Source organism: Cyprinodon tularosa, unplaced genomic scaffold (genome assembly GCF_016077235.1).
Source record: "Cyprinodon tularosa strain WSP-4 unplaced genomic scaffold, ASM1607723v1 ctg93, whole genome shotgun sequence".
Classification (NCBI taxonomy): Eukaryota; Metazoa; Chordata; class Actinopteri; order Cyprinodontiformes; family Cyprinodontidae; genus Cyprinodon; species Cyprinodon tularosa.
Window position 1 is genome coordinate 1,240,641 of NW_024039707.1, and position 20,879 is coordinate 1,261,519.

The 20,879-nt window shown below is 41.1% G+C and overlaps 1 protein-coding gene across 5 annotated transcripts in view; it reads right to left on the reverse strand.

Moving 5' to 3' along the window:
• LOC119776386 (serine/threonine-protein phosphatase 2B catalytic subunit alpha isoform) overlaps positions 1 to 20,879 on the reverse strand; it is a 129,163-nt gene that overhangs the window by 27,478 nt on the left and 80,806 nt on the right. For all 5 annotated transcript variants that reach the window (XM_038274772.1, XM_038274773.1, XM_038274774.1 and 2 more), the window contains exons 7-8: positions 3,704 to 3,781; positions 2,732 to 2,826 (exon numbers count right to left, since the gene is read on the reverse strand). In XM_038274772.1, coding sequence (XP_038130700.1) covers positions 2,732 to 2,826; positions 3,704 to 3,781 — 173 coding nt within the window. The remainder of the gene's footprint in view (positions 1 to 2,731; positions 2,827 to 3,703; positions 3,782 to 20,879) is intronic.

The following is a 20,879-nucleotide window of genomic DNA, read 5'->3' on the forward strand; positions in this document are numbered from 1 at the left end:
CGTCTGATAACACTTCGGTTTAGAAAGGAATTGGCAGCCAAAAGGAGATATTTCAACTTCTGCAAACCACATTTAAAGGATGCAAACGATGTTTCCAAGTGGTAAGTAGCCAAACCTTCAACCAATACATGCCTGTCACCAGTGTGTGTTTGCATTGCTTTGACTTCAAGACTACTTGGAACAAAAATGTTCCCCAAGATAAATGACCACCCTGACAGCTGCAATATTTCTGCACGGTATTTCTAGGTCTGTGAAGGACAAAACTTGTGAGATAAATAAATAAGAATTACAAATAAAAAGGACTGTAAGTGATAAAAGCAGATATTAAAAAACTGTATACTTGCTAACAGGCCAGGAGAAAAGGAAAGGCCCTAGCTCCTGTGGTAAGTGTCCTTTACAACAGCAAAACTGCAGCGTTATGGCATTTCATCACAGAGAGGGGTTGCAAAACAGCATGCCCAAGCCTCATCGCTCTTTTCCTCCCATTTCTATTTCCTGTGCTTGGCCCAACACCACATCCATCCTGCATCCCACCCCACCCAGCAAGAGCAGATACTGCCCGACTTGCAGCACAAAGCCAACCCAGGCTCGTGCTCGTTGCAGAGACGGCGCCTAATAGGCACCAGAACGCGAAAACTTAAAAAGGATCAGGCTATTTTACAACACAATGATGTGAACCACCTGAGCTGAGCGATGGATATGAGGCACTTCTATTCTCTGTAGGATCACCAAGAGGTTATGTATGATTATGATGCAGAAACCATTAAAGAGAAAGGTGTCAGGTTGCTCAGTCCTCTCCAAAGTGCTTTTAATTGTGTCTGTGTTCTATATATGGGCATAAACAAAGGTTGGAGACAAAGGTCTGACAACAGACAAAAACAACAACTGTGGGGACAGAAATGAAAGCTAAGGTCTGGGAAATGTTATATAGTGGCCAAGCAAACAGCTAGAGCCATGGAAGTGCCAGATCACCCAACAGAAGAGCCGCATTTTCATAAGAGCCTATATCTACATTTTCTATGAAATCCATCTAAAACTGCACCTCAACACTGTGTTGTTCTTTTATGAAAAAGATTTTATATCAAAATAACAATCAGAAGCCTTTAAAGAGGATATATCTAACTAATTGGGGTTCTTATTATGAAAAATTCAAGTATTACTTTCTAAATGTTATATTGTGCCAAAAACTAATAACAATCACATTAAATATGAAAGTAGAGAGATACATAGATTGTGGTGCATCCAATGAAAGACACTGTGTCATGTTAAAATGTTTGATTACTATAAGAGGAACGGGACGAATTTATTATCTATACGTGTTTCACCTGCATATGTGTGAGGAGTATATAACACACAAACACAAAGATGATCATAGATCATTCTAATTGCAGTTTTCTATCGAAATTAACCATCTATGCCTCTTTTCCCAGTGAAACGGAAGAGAAAGTGAGCAAGAAAAGAAAAACAAGCAAGAACCATGTGGAAAAGAGAGTCTACATCTATGTAGCTTTTACCAGCAGGAGAGCCAATTCATTAAAGTCATGTTAGTTAAAGGTATAGTGTAGGATGTTCTTTTTCCAGGTGGATCATCAAAATAAGTGGTCCTCCCAATTGTCAATCATTCTGGGGATATGTTTACGTAAGGCCGTCCTACGTGCTCGTCCCCAGTTTGCTTTTTCTGTGCATGCGCAGTTTTAAACCTAAATATGTGGTGAGCTACAGTTTCAGCCAGATATTGAGGCTCACCTTTCTCACAGAGGTTCTTTGAAAATGGGGTGAGTCTGACATAGTGGAAAAATGTCAAATCTTCTGTTGTAAAGTAAGCTTGTATGAGTGATGCAAACAGCAACTTTGAAACAGAGCGTGCACGAAGAGAAATGAGCTCCTGCATGCTCTTGCACGTGTTTAATAGGCGTTCCCTTTCCGGACCGGGTACGGAGTTGGGCATGTGCATTTTTTCTTTAAGTGGAGAAGGCGGGTCTTTTCAAAAACTCTGCAAAATCTTCCACCATATTTATTTTACAGTAATGTAAGAAACAGGGCAGTGTAGTCCAGCAGAGACTAGCTCTGTTGCAACAGTAATCAAGTTGCTTTTATTATTTCCAGAAGTCATTTCAGCAGGTGAACTTATGCTCCTTCCAGCCTTATCTCAGGAGAGATTTTCCATGAGTTTCATCGTTATATCAGCACATTTGTCAAAGGTGATAGGGATCGATTTCCCTTCCTCTCGTCAGAAAGAATGGACCAAAGTAAAGCCAGTTTCTCTTTGTGATTTAATCACTAGAGCCGTCTAAAGCTAAAACCTTTCTTATACAATAGTTATGTTTAAACTACATGTCACCCACCTCTCATCTGAATTATATATCGTTCTGTTACTCATCACCTGACAGAGTTCAACTTGTGCAGACAGCTGTAGTAGTTCTTTCAAGCTTATTGATGAGGCACCAGCGTACTCCTCTTGATCATTTATAATTCATTTAGTACAGCCCCAAACTGGGGCTTTAAAATGTCCTACAAACGTATAGATAGCAATGAGACAACATAGGTAATTCGCGGTTTAGTACTTTATAATCTGGCTTATAATTTCAGGAAAAAAATAAGGGGTCAGACATAAATTTCACCCAAAAGTTATGGTATAAATCCTTAAAAAATGTTCTAAAACCAGCTAATCTCAAACAAAGAACCTTAATTCGACACGGTCACTCAACCTGCAAAGCCTCTGCAGACTTACCTTTGTTGTTATAGACATCTAGATAGTTTGGAGCTGAGAAGATGGTGATGAGGGAAGGGAAGCCAGTGGTCTGACTCTTTCTGTACATGCGATATCTGTTGAAATGTCAGAAAGAAAAGCGTTGAGTTACTTTCAGGTCAAATAGGGCCGCCATGATGGGATCAGTGTTGACGTTTTTATGGCTCTTTTGTTTTCACTTTGGGTCTGCGTTTGTTTCAAACTGATGTCTGTGGACACCTCTCAGGAGAGCAGATCCCAGTGTTGCGAATCAAACAAGGCAGAAGTAATGGGATATAGCTGTAAAGTGCAGAGTTTCTGGATAAACTGTCAATATCCGAGTCCAGCTGCTGCATGAGGTTTCCAACATGCTCCATGTGTCCGTAAATGTTTTCTTGTTTATGTTTTGGCGGACATAAATGATGCAGACTAGTACAATTAGAATTGTGGCCAGAGTCTCATCTGGGATGCAGGGAGGTGTCCCATGTGACTGCACAGTGGGAGTAAAATGGTAAACAACTAGCTGGGGAGGAGTCTTCCCTCCTTCTGTGTATGGTAAAAAAATAGAGAAAATCACAAAAACACATCCAATAACCTGCCTCTTTAGTTCGTTTCAATCTTTCTTTGAAGAATTCATCATCTTAAAATCGAGGGAAAACCTTCCCGTCCAGCTGGGTCTCCTTTTCACCATGTTGCAGCTGTAACTGCGAGTTCCCGTCAACCTTAACTTTTTGAATCAGAGCTCAGCGATGCCTGCATGACTCATCCGTGTTGCATCACATGTGGCCTGCTCGCTCTCCAGAGCTGGCTTCATTTTTTATTTCTCGGATTAACCCAAAGTTCACACTGCGCCCATCCTGCTCCCCAGACAGGCTTAAAGAAACCTCCTGAGACTTTTCATTTCATTCCCTGCCCTCAGCCACTCGGCTATGTGACAGTGTGATGTGAAAAGACAAAGAAAGCAATAACACTCACCCAGCGTCCTGTGCTTCATGGGCCCGGATGATGGATAATAAGTTATTGTGTTGTAGAAAGTCACAGACAGCAGGGTAGCTGTTGGAGAAAAGCTCACTTAAGAAAAGTCCCAGAAAGCCTTAAGAAGGACGATCAATAGCAAAAACTAAATAAGGCAAAAGGTATTATTGATTCAGCTCACATTGGACAAACACTGAGTTAAGGCTAAATTTATTCTAAGACTCACTGCAGCTCCTATGGAGACATTTAAGTCTGGACTTTCCAGTAATAAAATGTTTCATATAGAAAAACCTCTATTACTGATGTATAAAAAGCCTTCAAAGAAATTAATCTTTCACTGCTGAAGCATATATTTTTTTTGTTTTCTTTATTTAGTCCTTTCTGCCAATATTTCATAAGGTTAGAGCAAATAGAGGGGTATTTGACCATTTGGCTAGCTACAGTAGTCAGTTTGATATGAAAAAGAAACTATTTTAAAGTGTTTCTACTGCTTTAAAAGTTGCTTTCCTTGATCCTAAATGGCTATCTGGCTGGGAGAGAGGTGAGCTTTAGCTGAACGGCTACCGTTACAGAGTTACAGGCAGGAAGCTGCAGCACCCAATACAGTCTCAATGTTAAAGGGGAACTTCGTTTTTTTTACATTGGCCCCTTGATTTTCCGTTATTACATCATGTTCTACTCACCCATATGAGTTTTGTGTTATTTGGAGCCCTTCTGAAGATATTCCGTTAGGTTATATCCAAGTAACGTCTTCCTATGGGCAACGAGTTGAAGGCACAGACTAAACTGTTCATAATTTATTCTTAATGGTATGCCAGCATTCATGACATGTAGGCGAATCACTGTCCCCTAGACATCCGCGGTTATGTTTTTTTATATATATATCTTTTAAAAACAAAGCGGAGTGTGTATGACGTCATCCGTGCATGCGGACTGGAGTTGTGACAGGCAGCCAGGCCACAGGCGGCTACGCTCTACCCATTCTATTCATTCAGCTAGCTAATCTGAATCGTTCCATTCCATTTCGAGAGCGAGATCATCTGTGGTAGTAGCACTAGACATCTTCCAGGCATGTGAGGAAAACTAGCAGCAGTTCAGCAAACCGAATGAAGGAATGGTAGCCACCGTGCACGGACGACGTCATACACACTCCGCTTTGTTTTAAAAATATATTAATATAAAATATATAACCGCGGTTGTCTGGGGGACAGTGATTCGCCTACATGTGATGAATGCTGGTGTACCATAAATGATAAATTATGAACAGTTCTGTTTGTGCCTTCAACTCGCTGCCAATAGGAAGACGTTACTTGGATATAACCTAACGGAATATCTTCAGAACAGCTCCAAATGACACAAAACTTTTATGGGTGAGAAGAACATGATGTAATAATGTAAAATCAAGGGCCAAATGTAAAAAAAAGTTCCCCTTTAAGGATACAGAAACTTGAATTGTGTTTGAAACTCTTTCAGTTGCTTCAGTAAATTCAAAAATTGAACCATGCTTGTCATTTCACTAAAGATTTCATCTGTCAAATTTGGCAGTTCTGTGAGTAAGAAGGCTCTTCTTAATTACAGTAACACGATGTACAGGAAGTGGCGGCCTAGTGGTTATATATATATTGTGTTACACTCATGTTAAAAGTTTGGAACAGTTATTTGAGGTGTTGATGACCATCAAAGGTTTCAATTTCCAAATGTTTCATCTTAAAATGCAGCATAACGTTTGGGCAGGATAGTAAAAATATACATCAGGAATAAGAAAGGAAGAAAATGATTCATTTCATTTTGACAATAGTTCTCGTCACATTTAAGGGCTATAAGTGAATTTATTTATTTTAATATATATAAACATATTTTAAACAGCTGCTGTTGTTGCTTTTGAATTGTTTTTATTACTAAATGAACGGAGTTAGGGGATAGTTTTTATTATTTCAACTAAAGTTATTTATTTTCCCAATAATGTTTTGTAATACAAGCTTATGAGGAAAAAAAAATAAAAATACTCCAGCCTCTATTTTCCTTTGGTTGTTGGTCACAGGTGAGAGCAAGCAGGTTGATGCTTTGTTCAGATGTTCAGATTCATGAGAAAGAATTGAAACCCTTTTTCTTCTTTTTTTCCCTATTCTTTTTAATAACATTGAGGTTGGGTCGTTTTTTTTCTGTCAGACTTGCTGGCCCAGATCTTTGTCCCATTTCAAACAGATTTTTGTGCCTACTTGTCCTGCTGACTGACCACAACTACTCCACACTGATGCAGACTTTCTCACTTTAGGGAGCAGATTAACAGTGAGGAAAATTGTGTAGTGTGCAGAGGTGGGTAAAGTTGTACTAAACTGAAAATAACACTACTACAGAAAATTTTAACACCAGTAAGAGGGAGAAAGCAGAGAAATAAGTAGTTACTACTCATCATTAGAGCTGATTTAACATTTTACAAATGATGCAAACTTACACAGCCAGTGAAGTTATATACAAACTGCAGTTCCAATGAATAGGAAAAAGAATGCAATAATTACAAAAGAACAAAAAAAAACACTTTTTAGACTTTATTTTTGCTTAAATCTTATGAAATCAACACCTAATTTATGTTGTGCATATAGGTTACAATATTGTGTAACCTTGTGTATCCCTTTGTGAATTTTGCCTTACCATGTGTACCCCCCTCAGTAAAAGGTTTAGATGATTGTCCAAAAGTGGAACATGCAATAACCGAATATAAAATAAAGACTACTTTACTTAAACTTGAGCATTTAATTCTTATGCTACGTTCAGACCGCATGCTGCAGAAGCAGCTGGTTTACATGCAAAGTCTAAGGTTTATGTGCACCTAGGCGAATCAAGAGGGTCCTGCAGCGCGTTTTGAGCAGCAGGAGCAGCAGATCTTACAGCATAGAAGCAGGTGAAGCGGTGCCTAATAAGCTTTAGAGTATCTGCACAAGCAGCAGCTGCTGAAGTTGGAAAAATGTGCTGCTTGACGTCCCACATCAACCAATGAGAGAAGCTCACCTGGGAGCTGGCAGGGAGACAGACACAACACTGCTGATGCAGATCGCTATGATCACTCCTCTGAAACTTTTTATTAACGCCTAAATTAACTAAAAATGTCAAAATATGAGCACTTTTATTATTCTGGTGCCTGCAGTTTGGATTACGCACATGAAAAACGCCTTCCAGCCGCCGCACTGCGTATAGTAGCGGAAAATAGCTTATTAGCGAAAATAATACTTGAAGGTAGGATCTTAATCTTGATGAATTAAGTGCACAGATTATATTTTCAGGTGGACTTTATCACTTTAAAACATATTAAAACTACTTTTTACCCAATTATAACAGCAAATATAGCAAAACCGCTCTGTGTCTTTGAACACAGGAGCATCAGACGCATCTGGACAAACTTTACTGGACGCGCTTCAGGAGCGTCAAAGCTGCACTTGACGTGCATCGGACCTTAATGTGTACACGTTTCAAACAAGAAGAAGCAGAAGCTTTTTTGCTGCTTCCAGCGATTGCGGTCTGAAAATAGCATTAGGCATTTTGTTCTTTTTATCTCAAAAAAACAAAACAAAACAAAACATAAATAAGTTGCCTGGACGTCAGTACGGAATAGAAATAAATAAAAAATGTATACTATAAAGTTGTGTTTATAAAACTGGAACCCCTCTGAGTAACTCCCCAATAACCACATTTAATCGTGATGAATTGGGAACAAAATACAGAATAAAAAACTATTAGATTTCCTTTTTTTTTTTCCCCCCATCAAGACACCTGAGCTGCTTCGATGAGCTCTGATAGCTAAGTGTGAAAATCAACAGATACCAGGCTCTTCCTCTGCTTGCTTTTCATGTGTGTCACAGCTGAAGGTGAACTCAAAGAAAAAATAACTTTTTTGGTTGACAAAAACTTTAATTTTTCCAATTCTATTTTATTTTACTACCTAAAAAATAAAATATTTTCACGTACCTCCTTGCAATGCACTCGCGGACCCCAGGAGTGGGAAATCGGGAATCACTGGGGTAACTTACCGTAATTTTCGGACTATAAGCCGCGACTTTTTCCCCATTTTCCGACCCTTTTTTTCGACCTTGCGGCTTATATAACAATGCGGCTTATCTATGGACTTTTACAGCTAACGGCCACTAGGGTAATACGGGACCTAAATCTATGGATTTTACCATCCACCATGTTGACGTAACATTTGCTTCAACACACAAGTAGCCATGCGCGTGGGAATGCGGACGTCCTCCGGAAGCAGACTCCAAGAAAGACGGACATTGCGAGTGCAAGACAGTTTGTTTGACACCCTCATTATGGAAAACAGACATTGAAACGTAACCTTGGAATCAACGAGTCAATGGTGAGACGTTGGAGATGCCAGCAGTAAGAATTGTCTCAATTCAATTGTGTTGAAATGTTAATAAACAGGAGCTTCCCCAAACAGTTGCCTCTTTCCCAAAAATCCTCTCTGTGCACGAACCTATATGGTAATTAAACCTGCGGCTTATAGTCCAGTGTGGCTTGTATGTGTACAAATCATGCAATTTAGCTTCTGTGGCTTATATTCAGGTGCGGCTTATAGTCTGAAGATTACGGTACTTCAAGTAACAAGATACAGAGCATACACTAGACCTCCAAAAGGCAAGGCAAACTTCAGCAGTGAACCCAATGAAACCAGAGTACAAAACTAAATCCCACCTAGATCAAAATAGTAGGTGTGTATCTCTATGAGGCATTTTAGTTTAAAACAAACATTGTAATCATTGAGTGAAGTCAATCACGATAGGTAACAAAGCAGCAAAACTGCTACCAATTTACTTAAGTACATGTAACTGAGAATATGTAAATAGTTACTACCCACCTCTGGTGTTGTTCCCTCTGTTTTAGTCTTATTTGACCAAGGAACAGATTTCAAAATTGGCTAAACTCCTTGAAGACCTCAGCAAACTTCACCAGAATAATTTTGTAGCAGTGTGACAAAACATACATTCCTTCTGACATGCTTCCTGGAAACCGTTTGGTACTGTATGTAGAAGATGACTCCTAGTCATGAAAACTTGGTTATCTAAAGCTGCTGCAAATTTCAAACGAAGCTCTCAGGTTATTTCGTCTGTCCTAACTTTACACAGCCCAGCTGTGGTTTTCTCTGTTCCAGATGTTACCCTGCCTGTAGATCCACTAAGCTAATGACAGTAGCTGTTTTACTGCAGCTATTCCCTAAGCAATGACGACATATTTGCCTTTCTTTAAAGGTCACGTTCTGCTGTTAAGATTTTCTTTTCAAAATAAAGGCGCCTGTAACAGATAGTAACAATGTTACATTTAAACAGAAATAAATTATAAAAATATGACATTTATTAAAAAAATTGTTTCTTCTATAATTTCTTTTCGTTTTCTATTCTGTTCCTTTGCTTGACTAAACATTAGGCACTTTATTTCAGGGTGAAATTCTGCAACAGCCTAAAGTCTAAAAGAGGACCACCATTCGAGTCTACGATAAATTCCCTTTCATAAAAGCAGCAGGTCTGAGCTTACAAAAACCTTAAGAGTTTATTTTTCAATAAAACAATATTAAAAAAAGGGGGGACGTGATTCATAAGGTACAGCTTCTTCAAGGAGGGAAAATAAAAAGCTGTCTCTGGAAAGCATTAGATGTGGAGTCGTTCTCCTTTAGTCTATGAGCAGCAAAACCAAAAGCCTCACTGCCGACAATCAAACTGCAGCACACAGGCTGCTTCTCTCCTGCAGCAGCACCAACCTCTTTTTAAAAACCTCCTCTCCTCACAGTAAAAAAAAGGCACAACAAAAATGTCACCAACAGAAAAGCATGACTTGATTTCGCCTCAGTCTGACTTAAAGACGGCATTTCTGAAAAGTACTTTAAAACCAAAAGCAAATTGAAACCCCACAGAGGATGTGGGGATTTGTGAATCATGGGATGATTTGTAATGAATGAAGTCACTCTGCAGTTTGCATGAAAGAGCAACAGTACTGCTTAACATCCAGAACGCATGAATGTGTGAGAACTTTTCCCATTTCTCCAAGCACAGCCACTCCGTTTAAAGCTTTTATAAGACGATAGACTGATCAAACGGTAGCACCCTCTTCACCATCTTTAACATCTAAAAATATTAGTTTAATGCTTTGGCTACTGGTAAATGTGGCGGTTTGTTCGCCTAGAGTGCTTGCTCCACCAGGTTTAGTTCAGTTTTTGTGATAGTTACATGAAACATTTCCAGAATTCACAAACAGCCCCGGACATCAAAGCGTTTTGTAGTGCAATCAAGTAATTTGTCGTTCTTTCTTAAAAAAATGAAGTTCTGTAATCCAAGCCTAACACCTCTGCAGCATCGGAGCTCTGAGATGAACTTAACTCCCACACGCTGCAATCAAAACTGAGCTACACTCGTTCTGCAGAACGTCCTGCTGATTTCATACAAGCTTTTAAAGATATAATTTTTTTACTCTGCAATGAAATAAACACTGTGGTTTTATAATGACGTACATTGCCTTTAAGTGTATTTACATTTAGAAAATTTTTCCACATCTTGTCACTTTATGGCCACAAATTGTTGGGTATTTCATTGGGGCTCCATGCGAAAGATCAACTAGTGGAAGTGGAAGGAATGCACGGTTACATGCATTACAGGGTTTAATTATGTAAGCCAAAGAAGTGTGGTGGGCTTTATTCTGGTTATTCCTTTTTCTTTTTTTAAGAAAGTTCATTTAAAATAGTTTAAAAAGTTTATGTGAAGACCAGACACTTTCAAACTTTGGACTATTTTAACTTTTGAATAATCTTTGATTTTAAAAGGACTAAATCATGAAAAAACAATTATTTTGAGCACTTGACCGTTATATTTTTTTTATTAAAATCATGCCAAAAGTTAAGCTAACATAAGCCAGATTGATACCATATGGAATTCAAATTTAACTACATGTATTGATCTTTAAAAGCTCATGTGAAAAGGGAGGCATATTTAGTAAAATTGTCTAAGCTGACCTTCCTCCCATGTTGAGTTTTCAACAGCAGTAGCAGCTTTATTTGTTTCACAGGTTGAAGGGTTAGCTAATAAGACGCGCAACCATCTTCCCATCCACAAAAGCAAAATTCACATCCTTTTTCTAGGTTTTCAAAAAAGCAATAGTGTATTCTCGCTAAAACTGGTGCAGCCATGTTAGTTTTACTTTTTTTTGTTTTACTTCCGCCAATACATCACTGCATCCCATTGGTCGGGAACATTTCTGTTGGCTTCTGGAAAGAAGTATCCTCAGGAGTTTGTGAATTCAAAATCTAGTGCAAATTCTTCTTTCTTGCAAGGTAAATCCAAAGTGCAAGTTAGCTTTGATTAAAGAGGTCATAGAATGCAAAACTGAGCTTACATTGTCATAGATGAAAAACGATAGTTCAGTGGGTGAAATGGACGTACAGAGAACTTCAAACCCCATCAACAACACCTTTTGTTGCAAATGTCACAGTTCTAAACCATAAAACGGGCAAATTCAAACGAAGCACTGAATTGACGTAAACTCGGGGATGTGGACTTATTTGGTTCTGGCCTGTACTTTTCTAAATTGACATACAGACCACCCCACTGGTTCACTGGCCCAAGAAAATGAATATAGGTAGATGTAAGAAACTAGTTTAGCTGTTTAGCCTACAGTTGGGTTTACTTCTACAAGAATTATAAAGCAGGCAGTTTCTCTATTGAAAACGAGCCAGAACCACGGGCATAAATGCAGTGTTCCAGGCTGCATGGAGAAAGGAAAACATTTTCAGTCTTCCCAAGGATCCGAAGACTCGACAGAAATGGATTATTTTTGTCCATCAGAAGATCACTGCAAAGTTTGATGCTCAGCTGTTCATTTGCTTTAACCCCTAGAACCCTACGGACCCACCGGTGGGTCCAGCTGCTACGTGACCTCGTAATTTTAACAAACCCCCAGTATTGATGTAAAAAACATATTTGGCACAGTTTGGTGACATTTATGGATAAATGTGCCAAAATGGCCTCTCCGCCTAAGAAATTTCTCACTAATACCATTCTAAAATAAATATGATTCATCTGATTGAGTCCAAATTTGGTATATTTTTACACAACATTTAGATTTAAAAGTCTGTACTACTTTTTTGTGCTATAAATAATATTTTGGTAGTGTTTTGCAATGTTTATTTCAAAGAAAATTTTGGCGAGATTCAAAAAATGCAAAATATTTTGTCCCTAATATTTCAGGCAGGGTCAAAGCTACAATGGTGCTGACACCAGAAAACCATTCTATGACATCTTACCTTTACAGAGGTACCAAAAGTTTCTTCTTAAATCTAATAGCTGTGAGGCTATAAGTGATTTACTTTTGTGTGATTTTTTCAGGCAGAAATTTATTTATACCCCCTCAGCTTTCAAAATCTTGGACCGTTTAAAGCAGGGTTTGCTTACTTCCTTTAATAAAACGAGGGGCTGTTCAGACCATAAGGCCATCACTACCGCAAGCTGGAAGTATTATTTTGTCGCTAAGATGTTGATAGCAATGCTAGCATATCTATGGTGACCAGATTTGGGTTTCTGATTGGACCGGGCCCCAGCGGGGGACGAAGCGACCGAACCCAACCCGGTGACGGTATGCTTCCCCGCGCCTGCCTTACCTTCCCGCCGCCGCCTTACCGGGCAGGCAGGGGAAAGCCGTTGTCAAGGCTACAAATACCGGGTCGGGTTTGGTCGCTCCGTCCCCCACTGGCTCCCTGTTTCGTCTATGCGGTGTACCGTAGTCGACCAAAATCCCGGAAGTTTTTGAAATTCCCCCCGGACATTTTTCTAGGTATGAAAAATAGGACATGTCTGGGAAAAAGAGGAAGTCTGGTCACCCTACCATATCAACAATTTGATGTTTCAGTGAGTGATTGCTTGTTGCCATGATGCGTCTTTGCTCAGCAGCTTTGCTCGTTGTGAACCAACCAATCAGCTCACGGCTCATCTAAATATTCATCAGCATACCATAAAAGGAAGAAAGCCTGTCGTTTCATTACAGGGTTTTTAACCAGTCTTGCATTAGGGCTCAAAGAACAGCAAATATGCCAATTTCTTTTTTTTTTTTTTTTTTGTGTCCTGTATGGCAAGGTGGCAATAAGAATAATTGTCTTGATGCCAAAAGGAGCCCAACAGATTTTACTTTCACAAGTGTAGCGGTATGGCAATTGCCATACTGCTCCACTTGTTTCATGTATATAAATTGCTTTATTATAATTATGCAGGGAGTTTTACAGTTCATATGGACACTGCAATGTAAGTAGAGCAGAAAAACAGAAGAAGGGAAAAGAAAAAGAAAAAAACAGGACAAAAGATGAAAGAAAGAGGAGATAGGAAGGAGACAATGACAAAACATTTTCAGTCTGCTTCAACACCTGTAATGAGATGGGAAAAAAAAAAAAAAAAAAAAAAAAGAACAGCACAACCAAAAAACATGGTACGAGATATACAATAAAGCAAACACCTTGAAACTATCGCTAACGTAATATTATTAAGTCTGACATGTACTCTGTGTTACCTGAAGATATGAATGTGGGGTTTCTGTTTGGAAGTGAATCTCTAAGTACCTGAAGCCTAGCACCTGTAGTTGTTTGTGAGGGTGAACTTGTGCATGTAAAGTTTTAACCATAGAAAAAATGCTCAATAGTGGTTGTGGAGAGCCGGAGAGGCACACCCCCCAGAGCACTGAGTCCAGCGCCGGGAGACCCAAAGCCCCAGGCGCCCCCAGAAGCGAAGGCACCAAGGCGGGGCCAGCCCCGGAAACCAGACCCCACCAAGGCAGGAGGAGAGACAGCCACGAAGAAGCCCCCCAGCCACCGCCATGCCGGCGCCCCGGGGAGCCGCGGGGACGAGTCCGCGGGCCCCGCCGGCAGCCGGCCACCCCGAAGTAGGGCCGGGCATCGAACACCAGCTCCCCCACGGCGCCGACCGAAACGCCCCAGCCCCACAGAGCACCGAAACACGCCCCGCCCCCCAGCACCAAGCCCCGGCGACCGGCCGCAACACCCACCGCGACCGCACCACCCAGGAAAACACTCAGGCGGCCCCGCCCCCGGCCGGGGCCCATGCGCATCCGCCGCGAACCGGCCGCGAGCGCCGCGGGACCCCCCCCAAAACGCCCCCCCCGGCCAAAAGCGCAGAATCAGCCCGAGAGCAGAAAAGCCGCCCGGCGCAAAACCGCAAGAAGAGCAGACCGCAGCCGGCGCAACCACCCCCCCCCAGCAGCCCGAGGGGCAGCACAAAGCCAGAGCGGAGCGAACCGCGCCGCCCCCCCACCGGACGAAGCCAAAGCAGCCCAGCCACGTCCGCCGCCCCCCCCCGCCGCCCGCACCAGGCCCTGACACGCGGCCAGAGCAGCTCCGCCGCCCCGGCCCCCCACCACGCGCCGGCCATAGCCACTCCAGGCCCCCACCCGCCCCGCAGCCCCACCCGCCGCGATCAGCGGGAACAGAGCAGCCCCGCCATGCCTCCAGGAGGGAAAACCCACCCGAATACCTAGCCAGCGCAGCAAGCCCGCCCAGACCGGCCCCCCAACACTACCCCCGCCGGAGCCGCCCGGACCCCCACACACCAGCGGCGCGCCGCCAGCAGGACCCCCACCCAACAGGCCCGCCCGCCCCCCGAGAAAACAGACATGCCAAACCCCCCAAAGGAAGAAGAAAAAAAAAAAACAATGCCCCCACAATGCGACAGCGGACACCAGACACCGACCCGCCCGCAACCGCTCCCCATATATGCCAATTTCAGCCCAACCAATATTACACACCCTATTCAGAGACCTTAAGGACCAGCACCAAATACCCTATAGAATCATTCTATGACCCCTTTAATGCATGTCGGAGTAAGCCTCATGAATGCCCATCGCTGTTTTACATAGGATGCTAAATAAGCTGCAGCTTCCTGGCTGCACTGAGGGCTTTTTGTTTAAAAAAGAAGAAGTCATTTTAGCATCATATCCATTTTAATCAGGTTTCTGCTGACCCTGTTAGTTCAACCAAAGTCCTGCCTTTGAAGTTGGGCTCTACCCGCTCCTTTCCAGACTGATATGCTTGTTTGCGGCGTAAGTCAGTCTTACCTCTTGGCTGCCTCTCTGATTAATGCTCTCCTAGCCTGGCCTGTCAGTTTATGTGAACAGAAATGCCTCAATGGTTTGTAGTTGTAAAGTACTCTGGTAAAAGCCAAAAGCTTTATAAGTTAGCCCTGCTTTAAACCTCGAACAACTTTTTTTTAATCAAACCTGTCTGGGATGTTCTTCTGTAATAAAGTTCCATCATCTGAGTTATTTTATAAAAAAAACACTGTATATAGAGCTTTATGAAGCAGGCTTCTTGCTCCTCTTTATATATGTAGCTGTTTTATTCGCAGCTTTAGAAAATAAGTCCAAAATGAGTAAATAAATATCTTTTTAGAGGAAGGTTTTGCCAGCTTTCACACTTGGTAGAGAAATGAATCATCGAAGCTGATTGAATTAGGATAAGGCCTATCAACAATCTCTGCAAAAGCAGATCTGCAGCCAAACATCTGGAAGAAGAGCTACAAGCAGGATCCTACAGATTATTTCAGGAATTAGAAATGAATGGGTTATTTGTTAGCTAATCCCCTTGCAGCAGATCAAGACGTGCCAAACAGTGTTTTGTTGAAGGATGATTCAGCCTTCTGTTATCCCTTTGCTTCCTTTCTTACAAATACAATTACAATCATTTGCAGAGGGTCATTATAAGATTCAATGCTCATATGCATCAATGAAATATGTAGGAAAGTAATCCCCTAAGCTTGACCTATGTACATGCTTTGAGGAAGGAAATCCAAAATCAAGTGTTTCCGAAGCATGTGTAATTTCATGCCTGAGTTGCGTTTGTGGAAGTGTTACAAGCATGCCTGCAGCATTCGGAGGAAGGGGGGATTCTGCAAGGCAGGAGCAACCAAACAGACTGATGGATTCCGACCATAAGCACAGAGAAATGTCTCTGTTTCTCTCTCCTTCTGTGTTGAGCTAAAACGGTCTCATAAATCCAGGAAGTCAGTGTGAAGCCAATTAGCGACCGTCCCCTGGGATAACGAGGCATCGGACGCTGATGAAAACATGACTCATGAGGAAATTCCAACAAAAAAAAAAATGTCAGTGAGGTTAACTCTTTGACATGTTTGAGGTCTAGTTTCAGCTCAGCATGTCTGAAAACCTCCATGATGGACACCCTTGCAAAACGGGAAACCACTTGTGGATCTGAAATGTAACAGCTCATTTAGAGTAAGAAAAGACAACAACTGAAGCACAATGAGCCAATTAATGAGCAGGTACATTAAAACACAATTAGACAGGCAGCTATAAAACACCTGCCATCAAATAAATTAAGAGTCTGTGCTCATTTAAAGCCTCGAGACGTTTCCTACTGCTTCTCCTGGCCTGGCACACTGAGGGCAAATAAGAGTCAGTCAGGCAATAATTGGAGTGGAGGGAGACGCGAATGCATTTAGAGAAAGGACTGTGCCTCGTGGTAATGTGCCACTTCATTACGTTTTGTGACAGTGCAAGCTGCTTGCTCCCAGCTTTTTCCTCTGCCTGTTCAGTTACTCAGCTCAGCCCGAGGCGATGAGGGCTCCAGAAATACTGGCGACGGCAGCCATAAGGAGGGGTCTCAGAGATTCAGTGCACACCAGGTTTCACTGGCTTGGACACTCCATTATAGCAGTGTTCAAGAAATTAACAACAAAAACTGACATTGACCTGTTATTTTATTAGTCATCATAAGAAATAAAGAAACTAGATGAATGCCAGCTCGATCAGCATGAATGGTGGCTGTCAGTTTAAAACAAACAAAAGAAAAAAAGTCTTCCTTGCAGCATCTAACACCAAAAATAAATGCTACCAGCACATTACAACAAAACTCTTCGGAAGAACTTAGCTGCTTTCAGTGTCAGCTCTGTATTTATTTGTTGTGATGAAATAATTCAGTACATTTTAGACACGACTGCAGTTCATTCATAGCCTGATAAACCAGACTAAATGTGAGATTAAATGTGTAATTTAGTCTGGCCCCGATGAATGAGACATCGGAAGATTGTTGATGAGAACCCGCTGTTTTTCAAACCATGTCTGTGCCTATTGGTCAACGCTCTGACCAATGAGCGCAACTGACTAAGACATAGGAAGCGTGAGAGAAAGCTGGTGGGGGAGTGTAAACAAACAGCCTGACGGTAAAACAGCGAATACATCCTTCCTAAAAATGAATGAGTGTAGAGCCTCTTCCTGATCACATTTCAATGAAAACCCCAAGTCTAATCCTTCCAAAACTGATTCCAAAGCTGAGTCAAATGAGAACTGTTCAATAGTTGTTGCCATTTTCCTTGTTGGGCTTTCTCAAGCATCGCGCAGCTTTGTCGTCACGCCCTCAAAACCCCCGCCCTCTTTGCATGCAGAAATTCAAAACACATCTCTGCGTTTTGATTGGCCCGCCTATTCTAGGGCCTGGGGCATTGATATAGGCTAGACCAACTCACAGGCAAAAATGTTTTTGGCCGCTGGCGCGTGGGACTAGTTTACTAGGCTAGAGAAGAGAGAGAGAAATGGAGTACAGATAACAGGAAGGCTAAACTATTACTGCTGGGGCTGGGCTACCCTCGCTGGGAGCATGCACCGAGTAGAAACTGATCGACTTCACTCTGGCTCAATTCCACTACACCGGAGAACTTTAAGCCCTGCAGTTCCAAACAACAGATGATTTTACTCCTTTTTTGAGAACAAACTTATCACTCACCTGTAGTTATGCTGTCGTTTGCTGTTGCATGTGAAAGTGCAACCTGCCAAACTGCAGCCTGAGAATAATACTGCAGCAACACAAACTCTAGGGAGCCAAAAATGTGCCATTTATATATATATATATATATATATATATATATATATATATATATATATATATATATATATATATATATATATATATATATATATATATATATATATAAATAAAAGATAAAATAATTTTAATTAATTAATTGAATCGATTTTTCGCCCAGGTCTAATTACTGCAAAGCTGCATTGCTTGACTCTAAAGTGAGTTTGGGTCCAAGATGCCTTTTGATTATCTGACAGGTTAAGTATGGCTCTGATCTTTACAGGAAATCCAAAGCAATGCTGCTGTTTTAGTGATGCCGTCCAAGCTAATCTCCAATATTCAATGCTAAATGCAGTTTAAAATGTAATACTTTTTTCTTCTAAATAAAAAAAATATTTATGTTTTCACAGAAACATCCGTCCAATACACAGCACATAAAGTTGGATCTTATCCTACTAAAAAGTGCGTAAGAAACCAAGGTTTGGTTTTAAACAGAGACCTAAAATCCAACAATTACAGTTGGTAATAAATCAGCCGACTGCCTTATTAAAGAAAGAATTAAACAAGTTTTCTGTTAAGACGTAAAACAATAGTTCATGCCTTGGCTGCTTTGAATCAGGACCAAAGACACACACACGCTCATCTTGCTATATGTAGTGAGGACCATGTGTTGACTCCCATTGATTTTCAGTTATTTGTAAACCCTTTTCCAACCCTAAGATAACCCTAAACCATACCAGAGCACACCTCACCCTAACCCAACTGACACCTTAGCCCTACTCTTATCTGTTAGCGGACCAGCAAAATGTCCTCACTCAAAAGGTTAAAAACTGAAGCTGGTCCCCACTTTTATTATAAAACAGGAGCAAGAAATGATACAAATAGCAAAAACAACAAGTTACACAATGCAGGAAACCACCTCCAAGTTAATGCTCGTCTCCCTCTAGTGGTCGGGAGAATTTGTTTTATGCGCAAATAGTTAGCAGTTTTTCTTTACTTGCAGTTGTTATGGCTACCTGAAGCATTTTTTTTATTTGCTTCTATTCTTTACAATCACTTATGTATATGGAAAGGGTTTTGGGTTTCTGCACTTTTTCTCTTTGCTGTTTTCTTTTTTTATCTTAGAGCAGAATTTTTCCTCATATGTATTTTGTGTGTTTGTAAAATTTTTGTATTTACTGTTGTTTACTGAATTTTCTACATATTAATGTCTTGGCAGCCCGTTTGCCCCCCCATGCCTCCACAAATAAGCCTTAAAGGAATAGTACACCCAAAACATGATTAGCCTTCATTTTCTACTCACCCCCATGCTGAACAACACCCTGGAGTACTTTTTTGATATCTCAAATGCATCTGGAGATCTGGGAGGCTTCTTGCTGTCTGCTGACATTCAAATAATGGAGGTCTATGGTGACCGAGACAGAAAGGTCCATAAAAGTCCACAAAAAACGTGTCAATATTCCTCCATACTGCTCGTCCAATGTATTCCAAGTGTCCTGAGTGGGTAGCATCCAGAATTTACTCGAAACGAAGTCATTTAGAATGTTTTTAGAGCATAAACAGTAGTGTATAGGATTTCCTGAAAGTGCGCACACGCGCGCTCACAACGCTACGGAAGCCGGCAGACCAAACCAGCGCATTCAGCTCGGCAAAGAAGTCATGCTCTTCCTCAACAGTGAAGTCCTCAGATATTTTTCTTTCGTTGTTTCTTTCTTTGCACAGGTAAACAGCACATTTCTTCTTCTACGCTTGCATTATTGGAAGAGCAGACGCTGAATGCGCACTTTTATCTGGTTTGATCTGCCGGCTTCCGTAGCGTCGTGAGCGCGCATGTGCGCGCTTTCAGGAAATCCTTTACACTACTGTTTATGCTCTAAAAACATTCTAAATGACTTCGTTTCGAGTACATTCTGGATGCTACCCACTCAGGACACTTGGAATACATTGGACGAGCAGTATGGAGGAATATTGACACCTGGCGATGTCCTGGCCACCCCACTGGCCACCCCACTCGCCAGTGTAAATGGTAGTAGCGTCAGTTTAGCGGTTTATCCCATTATGCAGAGCCAGCAACACTGCCGCTCTTCTAGACCTTCTCGCGCACCGTAGCTCACCAGCCGCTCCCCTCCCCCTCCCCCTCCCGCCCCCACTCCATCCCATCGAGCAGCAGTTGCGTTCTCCGACAGCTACAGTTTAGCGCGTGCCCGCCTTCAACAGTGATTAAAAGAACTCATAGAGAAAGCGAACAAGACTAACGGTAAGTAAATAAGTCAAATCGTTCGTTTGTAAAAGAAGAGGGGCATAAATGAACTGCATTAGCTCCTGTTACAGCGACTTTGAGTGTCTTTTTGACAGAGTTACGTAGCTAACGTTGTTAGCTTGTGCTTATGTATGGTTTGTCTATTTCCAGACAATGAAGAGAAAGTCCAGAGATATATCTTCTTATTTTAAGAAGAAAATAACAGTGGAAAGAGATAAAGAGATGACAGGGGATCAACAGAGAGCGAGTGAGAAGGAGGAGAAAGAGGAGGTGGATGGAGGGAAGCAACAGATAGAGCAGCATGACGAGGAAACAGAGTCAGCGATAGTAGACAGTGATGAGGAAAAACATCAGGCAGCAGAGCAGGAACAGTCAGCACCACTGATCAGTGAAACATGGCAGGACTCAGCAAAAGCAGGTGTTCCTGGACCGACAGGTGAAGTTATGACCATGTGGCCATAAAAATGAAATAAATGAAATTAGTGAATTGTCTAGAAAATAATATCCTCGAAAGAAATGTATGTTTTGTTTGTTTTTCCATTAAATCACAAATCAATAAGGACTCACTTAAAGTTTTTTTTAATTAATTTTGATTAATTAAAAAAAATGTTGATGGGTTAGTTTTAATTTTTCTGAATCAAAATGCCTGTAGGCCATTAATACAGCTATAATTATTCATTACGGTGGAGATTCTGGTATTATTATCATTTATTATTAGTGTCATCATTTTGATTTCAGAATAACAGACTTTTGCTCCTGTTTCATTGCAGATATCTCCCAGTCAAGAGCAGAACAGCCCAAGCAGCCACAGCTAAACATCTTCCCTAGAACCTGTCATGGGGACAGGAAAAGATGTTTTTCTAAAGAGTGGTACAGCAGATAAAAATGGCTCAAATATTCTCAGAGTACAGACTCTGTATATTTATATAATATATATAATATATATTTTTATATATTAAGAATAAGTTAACATATAAGTGTTTCTTGTAATCTTTTTTTTTGTATCCTTGTAATCATTATATGACCATTGTTCCCTGTTGGGAAATTCCTGTTACATAAAT